Genomic DNA, 18505 nt, shown 5'->3' with positions numbered 1-18505 from the left:
CACCATAAACCCGGGGGGAAGGAAGAAGGCTTTCCATTTTCTAGATCGAGTTTAATGAAAAATGAAGTAAATATCTTCTTTGATTCAATACAAAATTAAACTCGCCAAGAAATGGATTGAGTTTAATGAAATATGAAGTAAATCCCTTCTCTGATTCAATACAAAGTTGATATTTGCTAAGAAATTTCACTCATGTTTTTGCACTCATTTAAGGCCTGTCAAAAACATCAACATGAAATGGCCCAAACTTCACTTCCACGTAGGAATACGATTTTTTATTCCAAGTCCCCCTCAACAGAAATATTTCACAATATACGTATAAGAAAATATATTAAGAAAGAAGATAGACAAGGATGGGAACCTAAGAAAAAGAGAGAAAGAAAAATAAAAATCTAACAAGAACTAACCAAGGAAGACCCTCTTTGAACCTTTTCCATCATAGTTCACAGAGCACTTCACATTTGCTAGTTCCCTTTGGCCATTCTTCTCCTTAATTTTACCATCATCATGCTCAACTTCATTTCCCAAGGCAAGCTCATCTTATCCTTCATTACAATCTTCTAAATCCTTCCTAGTAGCCTCCTCCCCGCGCTCATGGGGGAAGGTAGGGAATATCCAAAAGCAACCGCCATCAAATCAAACTCACTACCAATACCAAGTGTCGTTATCTGAGACATTTCCCTATTTCCTCTTTTTCTCAGTTGAAGCACCCTTATAAACATTTGGCTCATCCACATTACACACATTTCCTATTGTATTTCTTAGTAAATTTTTTTGTCGTAATCCCACCAAAATAATATCGCTTCTCTTCAAATATTTTTTCTTATTTCAAGACCCACCTTCCAACAAACATAAACCTACTGGCTGTTAAATTTGTCAAAGTTGCTTCCCATACCAATACATTTTTCCCCCAAAACATCAATTTTACCCTAAATCTTCTCCACACAAGATTCTTGGTCCTTTGCACCCAACACCCCCCACCCCCCCCCCCCCCCCAAAAAAAAAATTCAGCCACCACCACCAACAGACCACTAGTTGTTCTCTGCTCTACACAGATTTCCTCCCCCACAAATGGTGCAAAAACATCAACCATACTCCCCGAGTTGTTAGAATCAAATCTAGCTTTTACCAACTCCTGCCCTCAAGACTCACTGGATTAAAATCTCTTACCTAAGTAGCTGAAAGTTCTTCTCCAACTGCAAAACAAAACTAATTTTGCCCCCAAAATATAGCAAAGTAGAAGATGGATAATGGGCCTGCTTCAGAGAAGGAATTTGACTGAGTCCATGACCTGCTCATTAAAATAATTACGTGAGCTTTGGGCTTGATTGCTAACAGGACCATCTTTGCAAAGGCTGAGATGGACATTGAACCTGTTTGGAGAAGGTAATTTGACTGAAACCATGGGCTGCCCATTAAACTTATGTGGATCTAGCCCATTAGTACCCAAAATCTGACCTATACGTGAATAATACCCAGCACACCCAACTCCGAGCCCACTCCATTACTCTTGGACTCGCAGATGCAAGCCCTCTCCACATCACAAACCCTAGCTGCACCTAAGTCCTCTGCACTATCAGCTGCCGCCACAACCACCAGAGATCATAACACACCTCCACAGGTGCTGCAGCACCACCCACAATGCTGCAACTTTGGAAACATACCTGGGTCATCAAGATTTATTCCCAACCTCAATCCAGAGGTTAGGAACCTTCTTCATACCACCCATCGACTCCAAAGCTGCAACAAAACTGCACTACCCCTCACTCTCAAACCACCTGGAATGAAGATAAAGAGTAACTCTTGCTGCTCTAGTGCACTCCCTCCCAATTCCAAAAGCTAACCTTTGTGGTTCCTTCTAATCACCACCTAAAAAGAGTTTGGTCAAATGTTTTATAACAAGTGAAACACTCCAGTATGTAGAAAATCAAAGACAAATGACACACCCATCTTGCACCCAAAAGAGTGATACTAATCCACAAACTTCTAAGTCAGGATCTGTCATCTAAATCAACAAAACCTCCTTCCCAGACCTTTTCCAAACACATACTGAAACTCTTGCATTCAATCCACACAAACTTGAGAATTTTCTCCAAACTTTCCTTTGATCAAATCCATGGGAAAGGAAGACAATGGAACAAGCAGGAGAGCAAGAGAGACATTTTGATCATTCCAAAAATTCATCACCAAGTTGGTCAAGGACCAGATACATGAGAATATTATAATCACGTCTTCCTAAAGTTTAAATATTAGGCTGAACAAAATAATGTTCAAGACAAACTCAAGAGTTAAAGGGGTTGCAAGCCACTCTCTGCTTGAAATGATAATGTTTGGCAGAAAGATAATTGTAGAACATTAACATGAAGACGTTGAGAATAGCATCTTCAAATACAAAAATAAGTAAATAGCTAGATATAAATTTAAAAAATAAATAAATTCCCATGTGTACTACAAGGCTCCCCAGCTCGTGATGATTTTGCTAGGTCTTACACATTCACGTAACTATAGGCAAGTAATGGAATGTAAAGACACAAAAACAGTTTTCAACAGATATAGAATGCAGAGCAGTTTTTAATATAGTTACAACATCTTATGAAAACCACATATTTGAATGAAACACGAAATCTAACTAAAAAGGTCTTCCAATTACTGCTCTTTAGGCAAAATAATCTTGCATTCCAGATGATAACTCAACGGATCTTCCCATTAGTGCTCCCTGAAGTAGAACAATCTGTCTTGAAGGTAATCAGGTGGCGGATTACTAGGCTCGTCAAGGCGAGGGAAGTAACACGAGGAGATATTTTGTAGGTAATGTGCTGCCGAGTAGAATGAGAGGTCTCATTCATATGGACAAGATGAGCATTCCAAGCTTTCGTGTTTAATTGACATCATTTAGTTTTCCTCCGGTTTTTGTTTGCAGGTAATTGACTTCATTTTGCAGGGAATTTGTTTTTGTTTGTGTTTGTTTGTTTTGGTTACATATAGGCCTGTTTAGATTATTTTAGTTGGATAATAGTACGGGGTTTAATAGGCATGTATTGGTTTTGATGGCTGGGATGGTTTTGATAGTTTGTTTGTAAATCCCATGTGTCTTGCTTGTAACCATGGTATTCCTCCGCCATAAGTGAGGGCTATCAATAAAGTTGGGAACAAAAAAAAAAAATCCATCTTGAAGATAATCTGTATTCTATGTTACAATTTTTCCACCAGTAGGTTCTTAATGACAATGTGAATCAAGGAACAGCTAAAATTGTGTATTTTTCAAGGGTGTTTTCAACATGCATACAAAATAAAGCCCAAATGCAGAAATACATGAGGATTTATAAACAGTAGAACAAAAAACATATAGGTAACCATTAGATCCTGAAAAAAAAAAAAAAAATCCCTCTCAGACACATGCGTCCTCAAGAAAAATTACTAAATTAATCAAATGCTGCAGGTAAAAAAACAAAAAAAAAAAATGATATGATAAAAGCATTAAGTTATTTGGGCATACTGCTAGCTTCTACTTTTTTAGGACTTTTCTTTGGCAAAGCTGCAACAACCTTGTCAACACGCATCTTTGATTCTTCTTGTTTTGGTGATTTTGCATGCTTTGATGCTCGGATCATATCAAATAATCCATCCTCAGTAAGAAAGGCAGTTCTATACAGAAAAATAAAAGGCAGATATATTTTAAATATATAAAGAAATCATGAAATTAAAATATATAAATCAGAGATAACAAACCCCAGCTCTTTAGCTTTAGAAGATTTCTTTCCACCAATATCTTCATCGCATAAAAGATAATTCTGTGATGAGATGAGAACAGGCAATGTTAATGACAAGTTAACAGGGCTTAAAGAAAAAGCAAGACAGAAGCATGAAATCACCGTTTTTTTGCTAACAGATCCAGTAACACGGCCACCATGGCGTTTGATCAAATCTTCTGCCTCTTCCCTTTCCAAACTGTGTGCATGACCAAAAATTCAAGATGCACTCTCAAGTGCTGGAGTGGACATTTAATTAACCGCATTTTTAAGTAATCAAGAGATGGGCAATCCTGACTATACTTGATGCACCTTTGTGGCACTTGAGACAGCAATCATAGGTTATATTAAAGATCAATTTGTGAGCTAAACAATCAAGATGGAGAAACACATATCAAGACTTTCATGTACATATTGCCACTAGAAGAAGCATGCAAAAATCCTCATAATGACAAAATGAAATACCTGTCAAGTGTTCCACTAATTACAAAAGTCAAACCAGCCAAACAATCAGGAGCACCTTCCGGGACTTCCTGGCACACAATAAGGATGCATCAATATCAACTTTGAGGCTACAAAACTACAAATATTATTTACTTTACCAATTTAGACAATCACACAAATTTCACACCTTTTCTCCTTTGTGTGGAGGATCTTTCCTTTCACCAAAATTCATGAACCCACCCCGTCCAGCACCCCTGCCTCTCCCAGCAACTGGTGCCGCTGCCGCACCTCTTCCACCACGACCCCTTCCACCAGACTTGGCCTGAGATTCAGAACATTTATCACCAATCCTGTCTTCATCGTTTTCATCAATATCTACAACCTTCCGGGCAATCCCTCTACCAGAACCAGTCTTCAGTTTCTTGCTGGGAGTGACATCAAGTGTGTTCTTTCTAGAACTGGATACGACAAAATCCTCATCATCATCATCATCATCAACAACACCCGCTTTATGAATTTTTTTTGCAGGTGGGGATTTCACATCACTCGGTAACCCCTCACTGCCCAGTTGAGTCTTTCTTTTTGCTGAGGCAGGCTCACTTTCCTTTTCATCTTTTGGCTTTTCTTTGCTCTTAGCAAAATATTTGCTAGTTTTCCGTCTTCCTGTACCCTCTTGCCCTCCTTCCACCTTTGTTTGTTCCACCCAAAAAAAAAAAAACATCTAATTCAAAATGTAACCTTATTTATATACAGCAGAGAAAGAGAGGATAATTATGAAAAGCATGGCTGCTAATTCATTCTTTCTCCCTTGCTAGATTTTGAATGCATGTGTTTAGGACTTGTCCATTTGGCCACCAATACAACTAATGAAAAGATAAACAAAATAATTTTTTTAGATAAAGAAAGTGGTATAAATTTAAGAGTTGGTGAATGTTCTGCTATTTCACCTACTGTACAAAACTTTACTGACTTGCATTTTTTTTTTTTTTTTTTTGACATAAACTGGACACTATATCAGTTAGGGAATCAAGTTTGTGTTTCTCTGATTTTCCTCTAATTGATTTGCAACCACACCGAGCATAAAGGTCTAAGCTTCAGGCAAAAATAAGTTCTTAGATTTGAAACAACTTGTAGGAAACAAGAAGCCCAACCACGATGCTTTTTAGTCTAGAATATTTAATTGAAAAAGCAGTTCCCTTATGTTCTGCTCAGTAACTAAGAAACAACAATAATATGTGCAAATTAAAATTTTGAATCTCATGCTTTTCTCTTATTTGGAACCCGTAACGAGTAAAAATACACTCCCCTTAACTAAGCCTACCGCAACCAAAACGTTTTTGGTTGTAGGAAAAAAAAAAATCACACGCTTCAAGTTTTTTGAGGACTCTTAAGTAGTAAAAGACACAATACGCATCAAAACGTTTGTATTGTTCGCTCTTCCTGGTCTTTATGCAAAACCTACATACAAGAAGGTCATTCCAATTATATTAGAAATACTCACTGCATTCTCCGGTTGCATTTTAGGCGGAGAAGGCTTCTCTGCCGCCTGATTGACCTTCTCAGTCTTCGATGCATTGCCATTGCCTTTGTCATTGTGTTTCATAAACCACTTCCTTATATCAGACTGCATGCATATTTCAAGGAAAAGCCCAAATGAACAACGTCAAAGCTAAATCTTTCAAGATATATCACATAACCAGGGGGGAAATCATAAATAGACGCACAAAAGTTCGGTACAATTGAATATAAATTTCCAAAAATATTCAAAAATCAAAAACAAAAGAAGGCAAATCACCATTTCTGCACTTGGTACCACTTCTGATCAAAATGCTGCAATCTTTTACGACGATTCAGCTGTTCAAACTCAACCTGAGCAAGAAATCAAAGAAAAAAACACGATATTTGAAAAGTTGGGACAACCCATGGAAGATGTAGCGCGCGGAAGTAACGTGCCTAGGACATGCAGAGTTGAAGGTTTAGGGTTTAAGACGAAATGGAGTGTGGGGTTCTTGTTGCCTAGTCTAGAACATGAAACGGGAGGGAGAGAGTCTCGGGAACCGCATCGATTCTCGCTCTGCTATGGTTTGTGTTGTATGGGACGATTTGAGTTTCGACCTTCAGCAACTCAGAACCAGCGTTCAGCGAACCGTGTCAACTCAGCGGGTTCAGTTTCTCCGTTTCGCGGGCTGGGAGATAGACGATCGCAGACTAATGGGCATTGGGAGAGCTTTAATTTTTACGCATTCATCAGTGCATTTGTTTACGTTATTTATTTTTTAGTTTGGTTATCAGTTTTAAGATTTTTTTAAATAAATTAAAATTAAAATTTCATAGTTTTATCTATTTTAGTAATATATTATCATAATAATTTACATAAAATTAGCTTTTATGAATTAAATCATATTTTTTATGCGTAATTTTTAATTAATACTAAAATAAAATGATTTCCGATATACTCAAAATAAAAATATCCATCAAATTTATAAAGTTTGAAAAAAGAAAAAGAATAAATACTTTTAAAAAAAAATTTTTTTTTTGCTATCCTTCAATTTTCAAGTACAAAATATTGTTCTTATAGCATTAAATAGTGGGCTTTGAAGTGTAATAATTAAGTAAACTAATTATAATAATTTCTATTTTTGTTGTAATATTTTTTAGTTTTTTTTCTATTTTTTAATTGTTATTTTATTTAAAAACAAAAATAAGTATTTGTAAAACGAGTTTTAAAGCAAATAAATTGCTAGTTTTCAAATTTTACTTTTTTTTTTGGTCTCTAAATTTTTGTTTCCATCATTTTTTTCTAATTATACCAAATGGCCCTAAGAATTTGAATACTTAACATTATCCAAAAGTGGCATGTTAAAGAAAATTTTATTTTTATAGGGACTTAAGGCCAAGACATGAGAGTAGATAATAATTTTAACAAATTTAAAAATCATGAAACCCTAACAATAGTGAGTTGTAACGACCTCAAAATTTTATCCAATTTTTTTTTTTTAATATATATATACAAAAAACATTCCTACGCAGCCGAAATACAAATCATAAAACCATTTATACATAAACTGTACAATACTAGAATCTATAATATACAGATATACAAAAATATCCCTTCAGTGTCATCTATCCAAAACATACACCGTTCTGACAAAACTCACCCTATAACCAGGGTGATCAGAGCTATACTCTATTCGCAAGACTGATCTGCTCGCCTCACTGGCTCACTTGAAAAATGTTAGAATAATGGGGTGAGTCGACGCTCAGTAAGTGGAAATATGCTATTACTAGTATGTGGCAACTAAGTTAATGATACTTTTAAAAATAATAACTAAACTACAATGTAATAAATCATCTGTAAAACATATCTTCCTTTCACAAATTTAAACATATTATATCGTCTGTTTTTCTACTATTCATACTGGTAATATCATACTATACTGTAAAACTGTAAACATACATACATAACTCTGCTTTTATCCCTAGAACTATGTACTTCATGATTTGACCCCTCATGACAGCATTGTGCGGCCCGTAGGTGGGACTCTATCTGGTCGGCCCTCCAGATAAGTCATCATACTCTACACTACCTCAGTCCGGCCAAACTGCATCCTCTCCTAAGCTCGGAACTAGCTGCTACCTCATCAAACCGGCCCCCTCAACCCAGTGTACTGGGGAGCTGCATACTCTCTGAGCACGACTGACGATACCCACATACTATCTGAGATATGTGGTTGCACTCTATCTGTATCTAGTAATGGTACCGTACTCTGTAATCTGTATATGTCTGTGTGTCTTTCCTCAGGTATCTGATACTATATACATATAAACATATATACTCTTTTACTATTTTCATCATGATTTCGAAATTACCATAACTCTATCTTTCTGTACTGTAAATACTGTATTTGTAGCATCTTGATGCTACCTCTGTATATCTATCTGTGTATTCTGTGTATATACTCTGTCTGTGTGTTCTGTATGTTATGGTAACAGGAAAACATGGCATGTTATAACACTGTCTATATATATATATATATGTATATATATATATATATATATATATATTGTTCTGTAATAAACTGTAATATAAAATACTGATTTGAGTATCTGTATACATGTATATGGATATATGTGTATATCTATTTCATGAAACCATTCATATAAAATCTGTATATGCATGTACATTTCTCTGTGAATATAAATCTATATCTGTATAATCTCATATGCTGTAAAACTATATCAAATGTATATACTATCTATATCTTTGTATAGAGTATAATATGATGTGTCATAACAACTGTATAAATTCATTCTTCATATGAAAGTCTACTTAGGCCACACAAACATTTATGCTCATTTTCTATAAAAACTGTATAATAAACTGACATAAAAATATGTTTATAAAATCTCTACTAACTCTATTAAAACTCTTAGCATAGCATATTTCTCTTACCTCAACTTTGAAAAACCCCTATAAAAATCTAGCTCTATATCCGTAGGATTCTTAACTCAACATCCTGAAAACACAATGTCCCAGAACAAAACATCAGTATTTCTTAGTCTACATCATTTCCTATAACTAACAAAAAGTCAAAAACTCAATAAAAGACCTTATCCTAAATTTGGGATAAAATTCAACTTCGTTTTCTCGACGATCCGCTCCAGCAAACTTGTAGAGAACTCCGCCAGGAGCGACGTGGTAGCTTCGGATCATCGATCCGACGACTGGTGGGGCCAGAAACGAAGAAAGAAGGGAGAGAGAGTCGTAGAGAGAGAAAGAGGAGAGAGAGAGCGACTTCTTAAAATGAAATATTTCCCGAATTTTGTATATATAAACAAGGGATTTTGTCGACGAGACCCTGTATTTGTCGACAAGTCCTTCACAAATTTCGTCGACGAGACCCTATATTCGTTGACGAAATTCAGGCTGCCTCGAAACCCCTCTCGGTATTTTATCATCGACGAAGCCCTGTGTTCGTCGACGAAATTCTGAAGACCTTCGTCGACAAAACCCTATGTTCGTCGACGAAGCTTGGCAATTTTTCTGAAATTATTTTTATTTAATATTATCTCCAAAATGCAATGTCGTCGACAAACGCAGCCTCCTTCTATTTCTGTATCTATTTCCCTCTCTCTTTAATATTTGAATATCAATATTTTCTGGGTCATTACATGAGTTGTGAGGGAAAAATGAGAAAATGAACAAAAAAATTCTCGACAACAACCTTACTTAGGTGATAACTTTTTTTTATATAAAAAGTAACTGACAACCGAGTTATCTGTTTTTGCCACAAACTTCAACTCAAGTAAGCAATGTCGCCACTCGTGGAGATGCATCACTATTAGCATATCTCTCAAGTTGCGTAGCTCCGTTCAACTTTATTGAGTTTATAACTCTCGTACACAGCGGGATGTCCTTCATATAACAAGACCCCTCTAAGGGCATAGCTCAATGTATCTATCTATACTTTGAAGGGTTTCATGATGTTTGGAAGAGCAAGTACCAAATTTCTAATCATGTCATCCTCCAAGTTTTCAAAGGCTCCTTGACACTTCTCTATCCAATTCCACCCCTAACCCTTCTTCAGTAGTTCTATCAAAAGAGCAATTTTCCTTTAATACCCCTCCACAAACTTTTTGTAGCAATTGGCAAGTCCAAAAAAGGAATATAGCTTTTACTATTATTAGGATCTTCTAGTCTTGAATAATTCTTACCTTCTCCATATTCATCATGATACAACGTTACTCAATTACATGACCAAAAAATTTTATATTTTATTGAGTAAAAGAGTATCTCTCTTTTTTCACATATAGGTTTTTCTCTTTTGGCTTGTTGAATACCTTTTATAAATATTTTTTTCTGTTCCTCCAAAGTGGAATTGTAGTCAACTATGTCATCCAAATATACCATGACAAACTTGTCGAGGTACTCAAGGAATACCTAGTTTATAAAGATGTAGAATGTAGTAGACACATTCGTCAACTTGAACAACATCACCAAGAACTCATATGCCTCGTCACTTCGATACATTCCTACATGTTATCTTTCACCTCGTAGTAGTCTAGCCTCAACTCAAATTTGGTGAAGTACTTTATTAATTAATAAAATAGGGTACTTTGCACACTATCACCTTGTTAAGAGTGCAATAGTCCACACTTAACTACATGCTTCCATCATATTTCCTTTGAAACAACATTGATACTTTAGAAGGATGTATATATCTCACTTCTAGTAACTCATCAAACTATTTCCTTTGCTCTACTATCTCTGGAGGCACCATCCAATATGGTCTTTTAGCAAATGGCTTTACTTTTGGAAACAACTAAATCTCGTGCTCCATACCTTGTTATAGAGGCAAGTTGTGAAAGGTAGCTTCTTTGACTTCATAACTTTATACTTGTCCAACACAGTTTGAATGGTCATAGGCACCTTCTCTTGGCCTACTTCTTTATCTATAGCCAACAAGGCTAGATATTTTTGTTCACCAATCCTCAATCATTTCTTAAGCTGCATAGAAGGAAGGAACTTCTTATCATCACTTTTATTCACAACGACTTGCACCATGTAAGGGTGGTTTCCTATCAAACAAAGGGAACCAAAAAACAGCTAAAGTACTGCTTGAGTCTCCCTTAAGAATTCCATTCAAATAATCACTTGAAAGTCATTTAATATTACAACTGTGAAATTTGCATGTCCCCCCCACTATCCAAGCTTTGTAGTGACTTGCTTAGCTATGCCCAAAGTATATTGATATGCAAAGTTAACGGCTTTCATGAGTCTTAAATCCTTCTCTAATGACAAGTTGAGTCTTGATTTCTGCCTATGAAATAAAGTTATAAGTAGTGTGGGTATCAACCATAGCACGAGTGCTCTTTCCATTGTTTCGTATCCAATAAAATTAACCTATTAGCTTGTATAACTTTTGGTTATTTTGTCTGCCTCTTCATTGTGTTCTCTAACGACATTACACCTATCGTTCGGGTCTCCTCATCATCATGCAGTGCCCCCTCGTAATGGAAGCTTATAATGCACCAAGTAATGACTTATGAAGACACTTAGTAACTTTATAAGGGCCTCGACATAAGAAGCAGATAATCTTACTCTTATCATTAGGTGTGTTGGATGTTCAAGATTATGAAACTTATTTTGAAGTTGATGCCTTGCTATCGACTCCCCCATTTGCCCTTCTTGAAGGAATTTTCATTTTTTCCACCCACACCGATCTTTTTGGATGATGTAAACTTTATTTAGCATAGTCAGTCAAACATTTCACAATAGCTTGTGTGATAGACAAGTTTTAAACTCTTTGTTGATGAAGCTTTATACTTGCCTATGGTTTCAACTCCTATAAAAAATAGAACAATTTGCCTTTCTTTAACATGTCCCATATATCTAACATCAAAGCATAAAAATGTTTCACATGCTCCCTAATTGACCCATTATACTTGAGATCTCTTAGTTTGTGTTGAGCATTATACTCAATATTCCTAGGAAATAATTGGATCTTGAGCTCTCTCTTCAAGTTTGCCAAATAATCAATGACATAAGGCCCATTCTCAATCTCATCGTACTCGGTATGCCACTAGAGTTTAGCGTCACCAACTACTCACATGGTTGCAGTTATTACTTTCAACTATTATGAGTTCATTCTCATTGTGAAAAAGTACTACTCCAAATCAAACAATAATTTCTCTAACTTATTGGCATCATAGGCACCCCCAAATGTTATGGACTCTAGCACAGTTATTCCTCTAAACTCCGAAACATTGGAGTTTCCAATAGCAAGGAGCATCAAGTTCATCTTTAGAGTCAAATTTGCCTTTCAAGTCTACAAAGTTTCTATCGCGTGGTGAAGGTATTATGATATTTCCACAATAAAACTCTATTGATGTTTTTGTGATCCATCCAAATCATCAACACTTCCAGCAAGTATAGCAGTCCTTATGACCACGTTGTTGGTTGTCTAGCTTGTGCCTCTAGTGCTTTAATTTTTTTGATATTGGTCAACACTGTCTTTTACCAATGTTTAATGCAATTCCATAATGAAGGCAACTAAATTCATGCAGAATTTAACCAAGTTTTGATACCAACTGTCACGAGCCAAGTATTTCACACCTTGACAAGGATTGTATGACACTAGTTAAAGCACTCTTGCTTAACTAGTAGCCAAAGATTATTGCGGTTTACAAATAGAACATATTCACAGTGGTTGAATAAAATATAAGTGGAGGCAGTAAGCAATTCATGAAAGTAAATGGCAAGTAGCAGTAAACATCAAAGTAATGTAATTTATTAAGCAATACTTCCATAAGTAATGTATGACTAGCAAGGGAAGCAAGTAGACTAAGCACATTTACAATGAGTGAATTGGATGAACACTCACCCTCCTAAAGACATGTCTATGCTATTTTAGCTTTGAATTAGGAAACATCAACCTGTTTGAAGAGTCATACTTAGGGGTGGGCAAACTATCGGTTTGGCCAAATTCAGTTAATTAACCGAATTAACCAAAATTTATGGTTAATGAGAACTGTTAACCGAACCGACCGAATAGAGAGGCCTCACTGAATCGAACCCGGCCGAATTACCTTTTCGGGTAATTCGGTTAACCGCATTTAACCAATTTAATTTGAAATTAATTAATAAAAATATAATATAATTGTAGATTTTTTACCAAATACTAATTAACATATTAACAAATTAACATATACTAATTAACATATTAACAAATTAGCATATACTAATTAACATATTAACAAATTAACATATACTAATTTGTATTTAAATTTTAATTACTTATTAAATCGGTTATTTTGGTTAACCGAATTAACATTCCTCTTAACCAAACCGATTAATCAAAATTCGGTTAACCATAACCGAACCGACCGATTCTGTGTTCTTAACCGAACCAAACCGAACTGACCAATTTCGGTTGGTTAATTCATGTTTCCCTGAATTATGCTCACCCTTAGTCATACTCTCATTTTACACTAGGATAAAAATTGTCTTAAAGCAGTAAACCTATACCAGTACTTAAATGATGGTGACCCATCCCATGCATATGAAACGATCGGTCATAGGCAAACATAATAACCTAAAAAATCTTGGCTTGTTATTGCCACGATTCAAGGAATTGCTCGAAGGCCAAATTTAACATTGGTTTGGCATCGACATTTTTTTTTTTGCAATAGTATAGCGTGAAATTTTATATATTTTCTTCTTCTTGTTGGTTAATACTTTTTCTTGATATAAAAAGTATATTGGGTTAGCACCAATGTTCCATTAATCAAGTTTTCAATGATGACTAGCTATTTTGTACTAATGAATTTGTGTTCAAGACGTGTTTAACGAGTTAAGCCATTAAGTGTGAAGATTTTAGAGAATACTTGAAAATTTTATTTGTTATATGTTTATATTAATTTATCTCAAATTGTAATGAGTTTTTATTTGCACATATCTAAGAATACGAAGGTCATGACACAAAATGAATTAAAAATGGAAAAATATAGCAAATATGACGCTATTATAGGCTACATTGAAAGGGGCGGTCGGCTGACCTAGGTAAAAAGCTCTAGTAGTTGATCAACATGAGTGAGCGGCCTATTAGTCTTACTTTTCAAAGTAATATTTGTTTGATGGTTCATCAAATATATTTTGTGTTTTTGTCTAATTTTCCATTCTTTAGTCAATCATTTCTACCAAAGGTTTAATTTTTTTTAAATTTTTTTATAGAAGTTCTAATCTCACTTTTACAAAATCATATGTGCTTGTATATACTGATAAATCAAGATAAAATTATATATGCTTCCCATTGCTATGTTAGATAGATTCTACTCGATGGTGTCAACGAGGGGTTCGCATGGTGCTCTCGAATGAGAAACCTTAAAAAGAGGGAAAAAATAACTTACACAAACACCAAAAACAAGAAAGCCAAGTTGGCATTTTTTTTTTTTAAGAAGAAAAGGGAAATAAACCTTAAAAAATATATAAAATAAAAAATGAATACAAATAAGAGAATGATTCGACAAAGCAATTGTTCATGGGAAACTAATCATTCAAAGAGAAATTAGTCAACCAATGCGTACTATTGACAACTGTTCCAAGAACGATCGTCATTATATATCGCATGTGTTGACACCCTATTTTGTTCAATGTCAATTTAGTCAAAATTTGGATTAATTATTGGGAAATTGAGCAAATAGAGAGTAAAAGATTGAGCCAATAGCATTTAAATAGAGAACCTCTATATCTTATTGGGTTTTAGAAAGCATATCTAGGGGTTCAAGGAAAATTCAAGTTTTAATTTCACATTTTAAAGCCCTTCAACACTTTTAATATTAGAATAGGAAGATATTCTTGATTTTGATAGCTTCTGTTCATTAAGAATGAGGGTAAAGAGTGTCCAAACACTCTTTTGGGACAAGGAAAGGAAACTTTTCGAATTTTAATGACGTTTTTGAAAAGTGGCTATAAAGGCAATACTCTAGCTCCCAAAGCTTTATAAAAAGAAGCTAGGGCTCTTGAGACAATATGTGTTAGAGGGGGGGGGGGGGGAGAGGAAAGAGACATAAATAATGTTCTTATATGCTTTGGGGCTAAACTTTTCTTTAATGTTCTTATATAACGTTGCTTGCTTGCATATGCATTTGCTATGAATATTAATATTTGCATGGCGTTCTTGATTTTTCTTGCATGCTAATGTAAGAACTAGTCTTCAGATTATTCATGGTTTTTTCAATATTCTAGTATATGAGGTATGATTTGCTTCCTTTTGTGTTTTTTCAAATACTTTTTTTAAATCTTTGTTCTAGTCCTGTGTTGGAGAAGGACGGGAGAAACTAGAGAGAGAGAGGGAGAGAGAAAAGCTAAAGAGAAAAAGAGAGCTAAAGATTAAAGAGGAGGAAGGAGTCTAAGGTGGTCATTGCTAGCTAGACACGACCTAAGCAAGCCGCAACAATGACATTAAACAATGCTAGTGTGGTGTTAACTATGGTTGGACCTTAAAACCTATGAGCATTATGGTTTTCAGCAAAGTGAGACTATATAAGCATGTCTTGCACTTTTAGTGACAATGTTGGGATCCAATAGAGGGCTACAGAGGTCCTCAAAAGGTTGGAAGGAGGTGGTGGTCCTTAAGTCAAACAGATTAGTGGCACTATAGTGACTAGGGTTATGGCATGAGGAGGAAAGAAAACGATTTAATACGGTGCACATGCATGTGCCCCCATCCCCCGCATAAGAAATTAATGTTTTGAACCAAACTAAGTGCCTAGTTCAGCTATGTCAACCTTTTTTTTTTGTTTTACTATTTTCATTTCTTTTCTTTCTTTTTAAATAAGTTAAAATATGGTTAAAATTCACTAAACCCTAACAATATACACAAAATAGGAAAAAAAGTTAATTTTTATTTTGAACATTTGTTTCGATAACTATTTTTTAGTAATTGTTCCTTTTACTATAATTATTGTTGTTGTTATTGCTACTATTATTATGAATGTGTTTCTCTAAAAAACAAAGTAGAAAAAAGTGAAAAGACAAGGGCTTTTTTTTAAAAATTTGTTCAAGGCTTCACTTAATTATTATTATTATAATATTTTTTGTCTTTTTTTTTTTTTAATTTTTTGACCATAAAAGTCTATAATTCTATAAAAATTATAGAATTTTGTAGAAAAATATCTTAGAAATAATATAGGGTTATAGTTAGGGTTTTTTAGGATTTCTTTGGTACTTTTCGCATTCATTTTTTTGAAAGTTGACTTTCTAATTTTTCAAAAAGTACAATAATTAAAAAATAAGATGTTTTTTCCTTTGGGAAAAATTGAATGTTAAGTTATTTTGTTTCTTTCTTAAAAAAAAAAAAAAAACTTTGCAAATTTGGTATCCTTGGATTTAGGAAAGTCATCTTTTTGGATATTTTGGTAACTTTTCTCCAACACATCACATAATAGGGAAACAGAATAATTACCCTTCTTAACACAACTCTCTTGTAAATATTATTTATTGTGATGCCATTCTAACATTGCTTGATGTATTATGTACTTTATGTCTTGTACAATTATGTTGATATTTTTATGAGTTTATGCTTATGTTTAAAAATACTAAAACCAATCCAAAGACCAGTCTAAGAGTTGTATCCTGTACGTGCTTTCCTATTCTTTAGTCGAGTATGATTTCTGTCTTTTGTGGGACTGTAGTGATCCTAAGAAAAAAAAAAGTTAATCAATGAATTAAATAATAATAATTGTTAAATAATATAATATAATATAATATTATAATATTATATATATATATATGTATATATGTTAACATCAGGATACTTCTTCATGAAGTATCCTGAGAATTCTAAATTTCCCCTCCCCCTATGGTCGAATTCTCTCTCTCTCTGTAATGCCCCGAACCATAATTCATAATACACGTAGCGGAAAACATAAACATAATCTCCATGTAACATTAAAACCATAATCAGTAATACCAGAGTTTACTACCCCTATATAACATCCATACTATCCATCTAACACCTGCATTACCATAAATACATACCTCTCCAAACATTCCAGTATTTTTACAATCATCCATTTTATAACTGACTTAAAACATAAAGACATAAAACATAAACATTTACATTCCCCAAAGTATTATCATTATATACCCTTTTTCTTTTATGATTCTCAAAAAGGCTAAAACCCTCGAGCTCCCTAAGCTCGATCTCGAGGAAATCCTGAAAAAGATACATTTATATTCAAGTGAGACACATCTTAGTAAGGGAAGAAACATACATATTAAAACAGCATGTGGCCAACATAAGATATATAAATATTATTTTAATAACATTTTTCAAATCATTAACATAACACTGAAATAATTTTCTGAACCTAATAAATCACATACAGAGATTTAACCCATGAGATTACCCAAGGATAGGGGTGATTACTCGTCCATACAAGTAGCACCCCTCTGCTATGATATTTAGGTAACCCTAAGGTCACTACTAAAGCATACCAGGGCACTCACCTTACTTAGTAAGCCCCCAAGTGTTAGATTGATCTCGTACTCACATGGTTCAACAATAATTTACTGGCAAAGGCCCTAAGGATAGGGAAATCTACCCGCCCATACAAGTAGGTTCCCCTTGCCCTATTATGTTATGCGGCTACCGCCACATTTGAAGCTATTAGTGCACTCGCCTTTCTTAACAAACCCTCAGGCGTAGAGTACGCCCCACCCAATCACATCATGTTCTACGTACATAGATACTTCTAATATTATAATACTTCATTGTTTTTTGTCATTATTCAATCATACACATATGTTCATGTTCATAGTTTAAGCATTGCATTTCATTTCACTTTAAGTGACTCGTTCCCATTTACATCGTTCACATTTGTCATTTCATTCTATGGTCATTCCATTGTCATTTCATTGCATAACGTTTTCATTTCATTCCTTTGTACTACAACTGATCTTTAGCCATCATCAGTTAGTGCACATAGAAATGCGCTAAATTTATTAACATGACTGTCTTTCAGTTGTCTTACATTCACATGGTTGCATTTGGCATACACAAGCAACATTGTCCATATCATATTTTATTCTCAATACTTACTTAGCTTGAATCTCATACATCTTACATATAATTGCACAGAATCTCATGCCAAACAATTTAACAGTAAAATTCATATACATTCCTTACAAAATAAGCCAACCCATAATTAATATTTATATACTAAAAATACATTTAATTTCTTACTTAATTCCTCAGAAAATTCCTTTCACTTTCATTCGTTTACTTTCACATGTACATAACCATATAAACAATCCTAGGCTCAGAAAACATAAATTTCATGGTTGACATTTTAAACCCACATAAAAGCATATATATACGTAAGTAACACATAATTCTTTTTAATTTATGAAAAACTTGATTTAATACATAAATTTTCCCTTTATCTGGTTTCTTAAACTACGCCAACAAGGACCCTGAAAAGATGCCTACAGCGCTTACCCGGACCCTAAATCAAAAATCCCAATTCCATTAAATTATTCCTAAATAAAATACTATTTAAATATTTCCTAGGGCCATAATTTCCAAATTAATAGTTATACCTGCAAATATAACCAATTTGCCAAATTTCTCAAATCCCACTCTCGCTTTGGAGTAGGGCTTAAAAATCCCAATTGAAAATTTTTCCACGTCAAAATGACGACAATCACGACTAGGACCACGTGGTGGTGTTCGATCATCGATTTAACAGCATATTTAAAGAGAAATTGGAAAAATGGGGAAAAGTTACCTTTTCCTAAGAGTAGTGTC

The 18505-nt window shown here is 34.4% G+C and overlaps 1 protein-coding gene across 2 annotated transcripts in view; it reads right to left on the bottom strand.

Moving 5' to 3' along the window:
- LOC131149133 (replication factor C subunit 1) overlaps window positions 1-6460 on the bottom strand; it is a 72176-nt gene extending 65716 nt beyond the window's left edge. The window contains exons 1-7 of one of the 2 annotated variants that reach the window (XM_058099253.1): window positions 5989-6460; window positions 5695-5817; window positions 4381-4881; window positions 4215-4282; window positions 3873-3948; window positions 3730-3791; window positions 3497-3645 (exon numbers count right to left, since the gene is read on the bottom strand). In XM_058099253.1, the coding sequence (XP_057955236.1) occupies window positions 3497-3645; window positions 3730-3791; window positions 3873-3948; window positions 4215-4282; window positions 4381-4881; window positions 5695-5817; window positions 5989-5991 (982 nt within the window). In that variant the 5' untranslated portion in view covers window positions 5992-6460. The remainder of the gene's footprint in view (window positions 1-3496; window positions 3646-3729; window positions 3792-3872; window positions 3949-4214; window positions 4283-4380; window positions 4882-5694; window positions 5818-5988) is intronic. The other variant, XM_058099254.1, reaches the window with a different exon arrangement.
- Between the last annotated feature and the right edge of the window lie 12045 nt (window positions 6461-18505).

Source organism: Malania oleifera, chromosome 2, assembly GCF_029873635.1.
Source record: "Malania oleifera isolate guangnan ecotype guangnan chromosome 2, ASM2987363v1, whole genome shotgun sequence".
Taxonomy (NCBI): domain Eukaryota; kingdom Viridiplantae; phylum Streptophyta; class Magnoliopsida; order Santalales; family Ximeniaceae; genus Malania; species Malania oleifera.
Note: the sequence above shows the minus strand (reverse complement) of the source record. Positions and strands in the feature narration are given on the sequence as shown.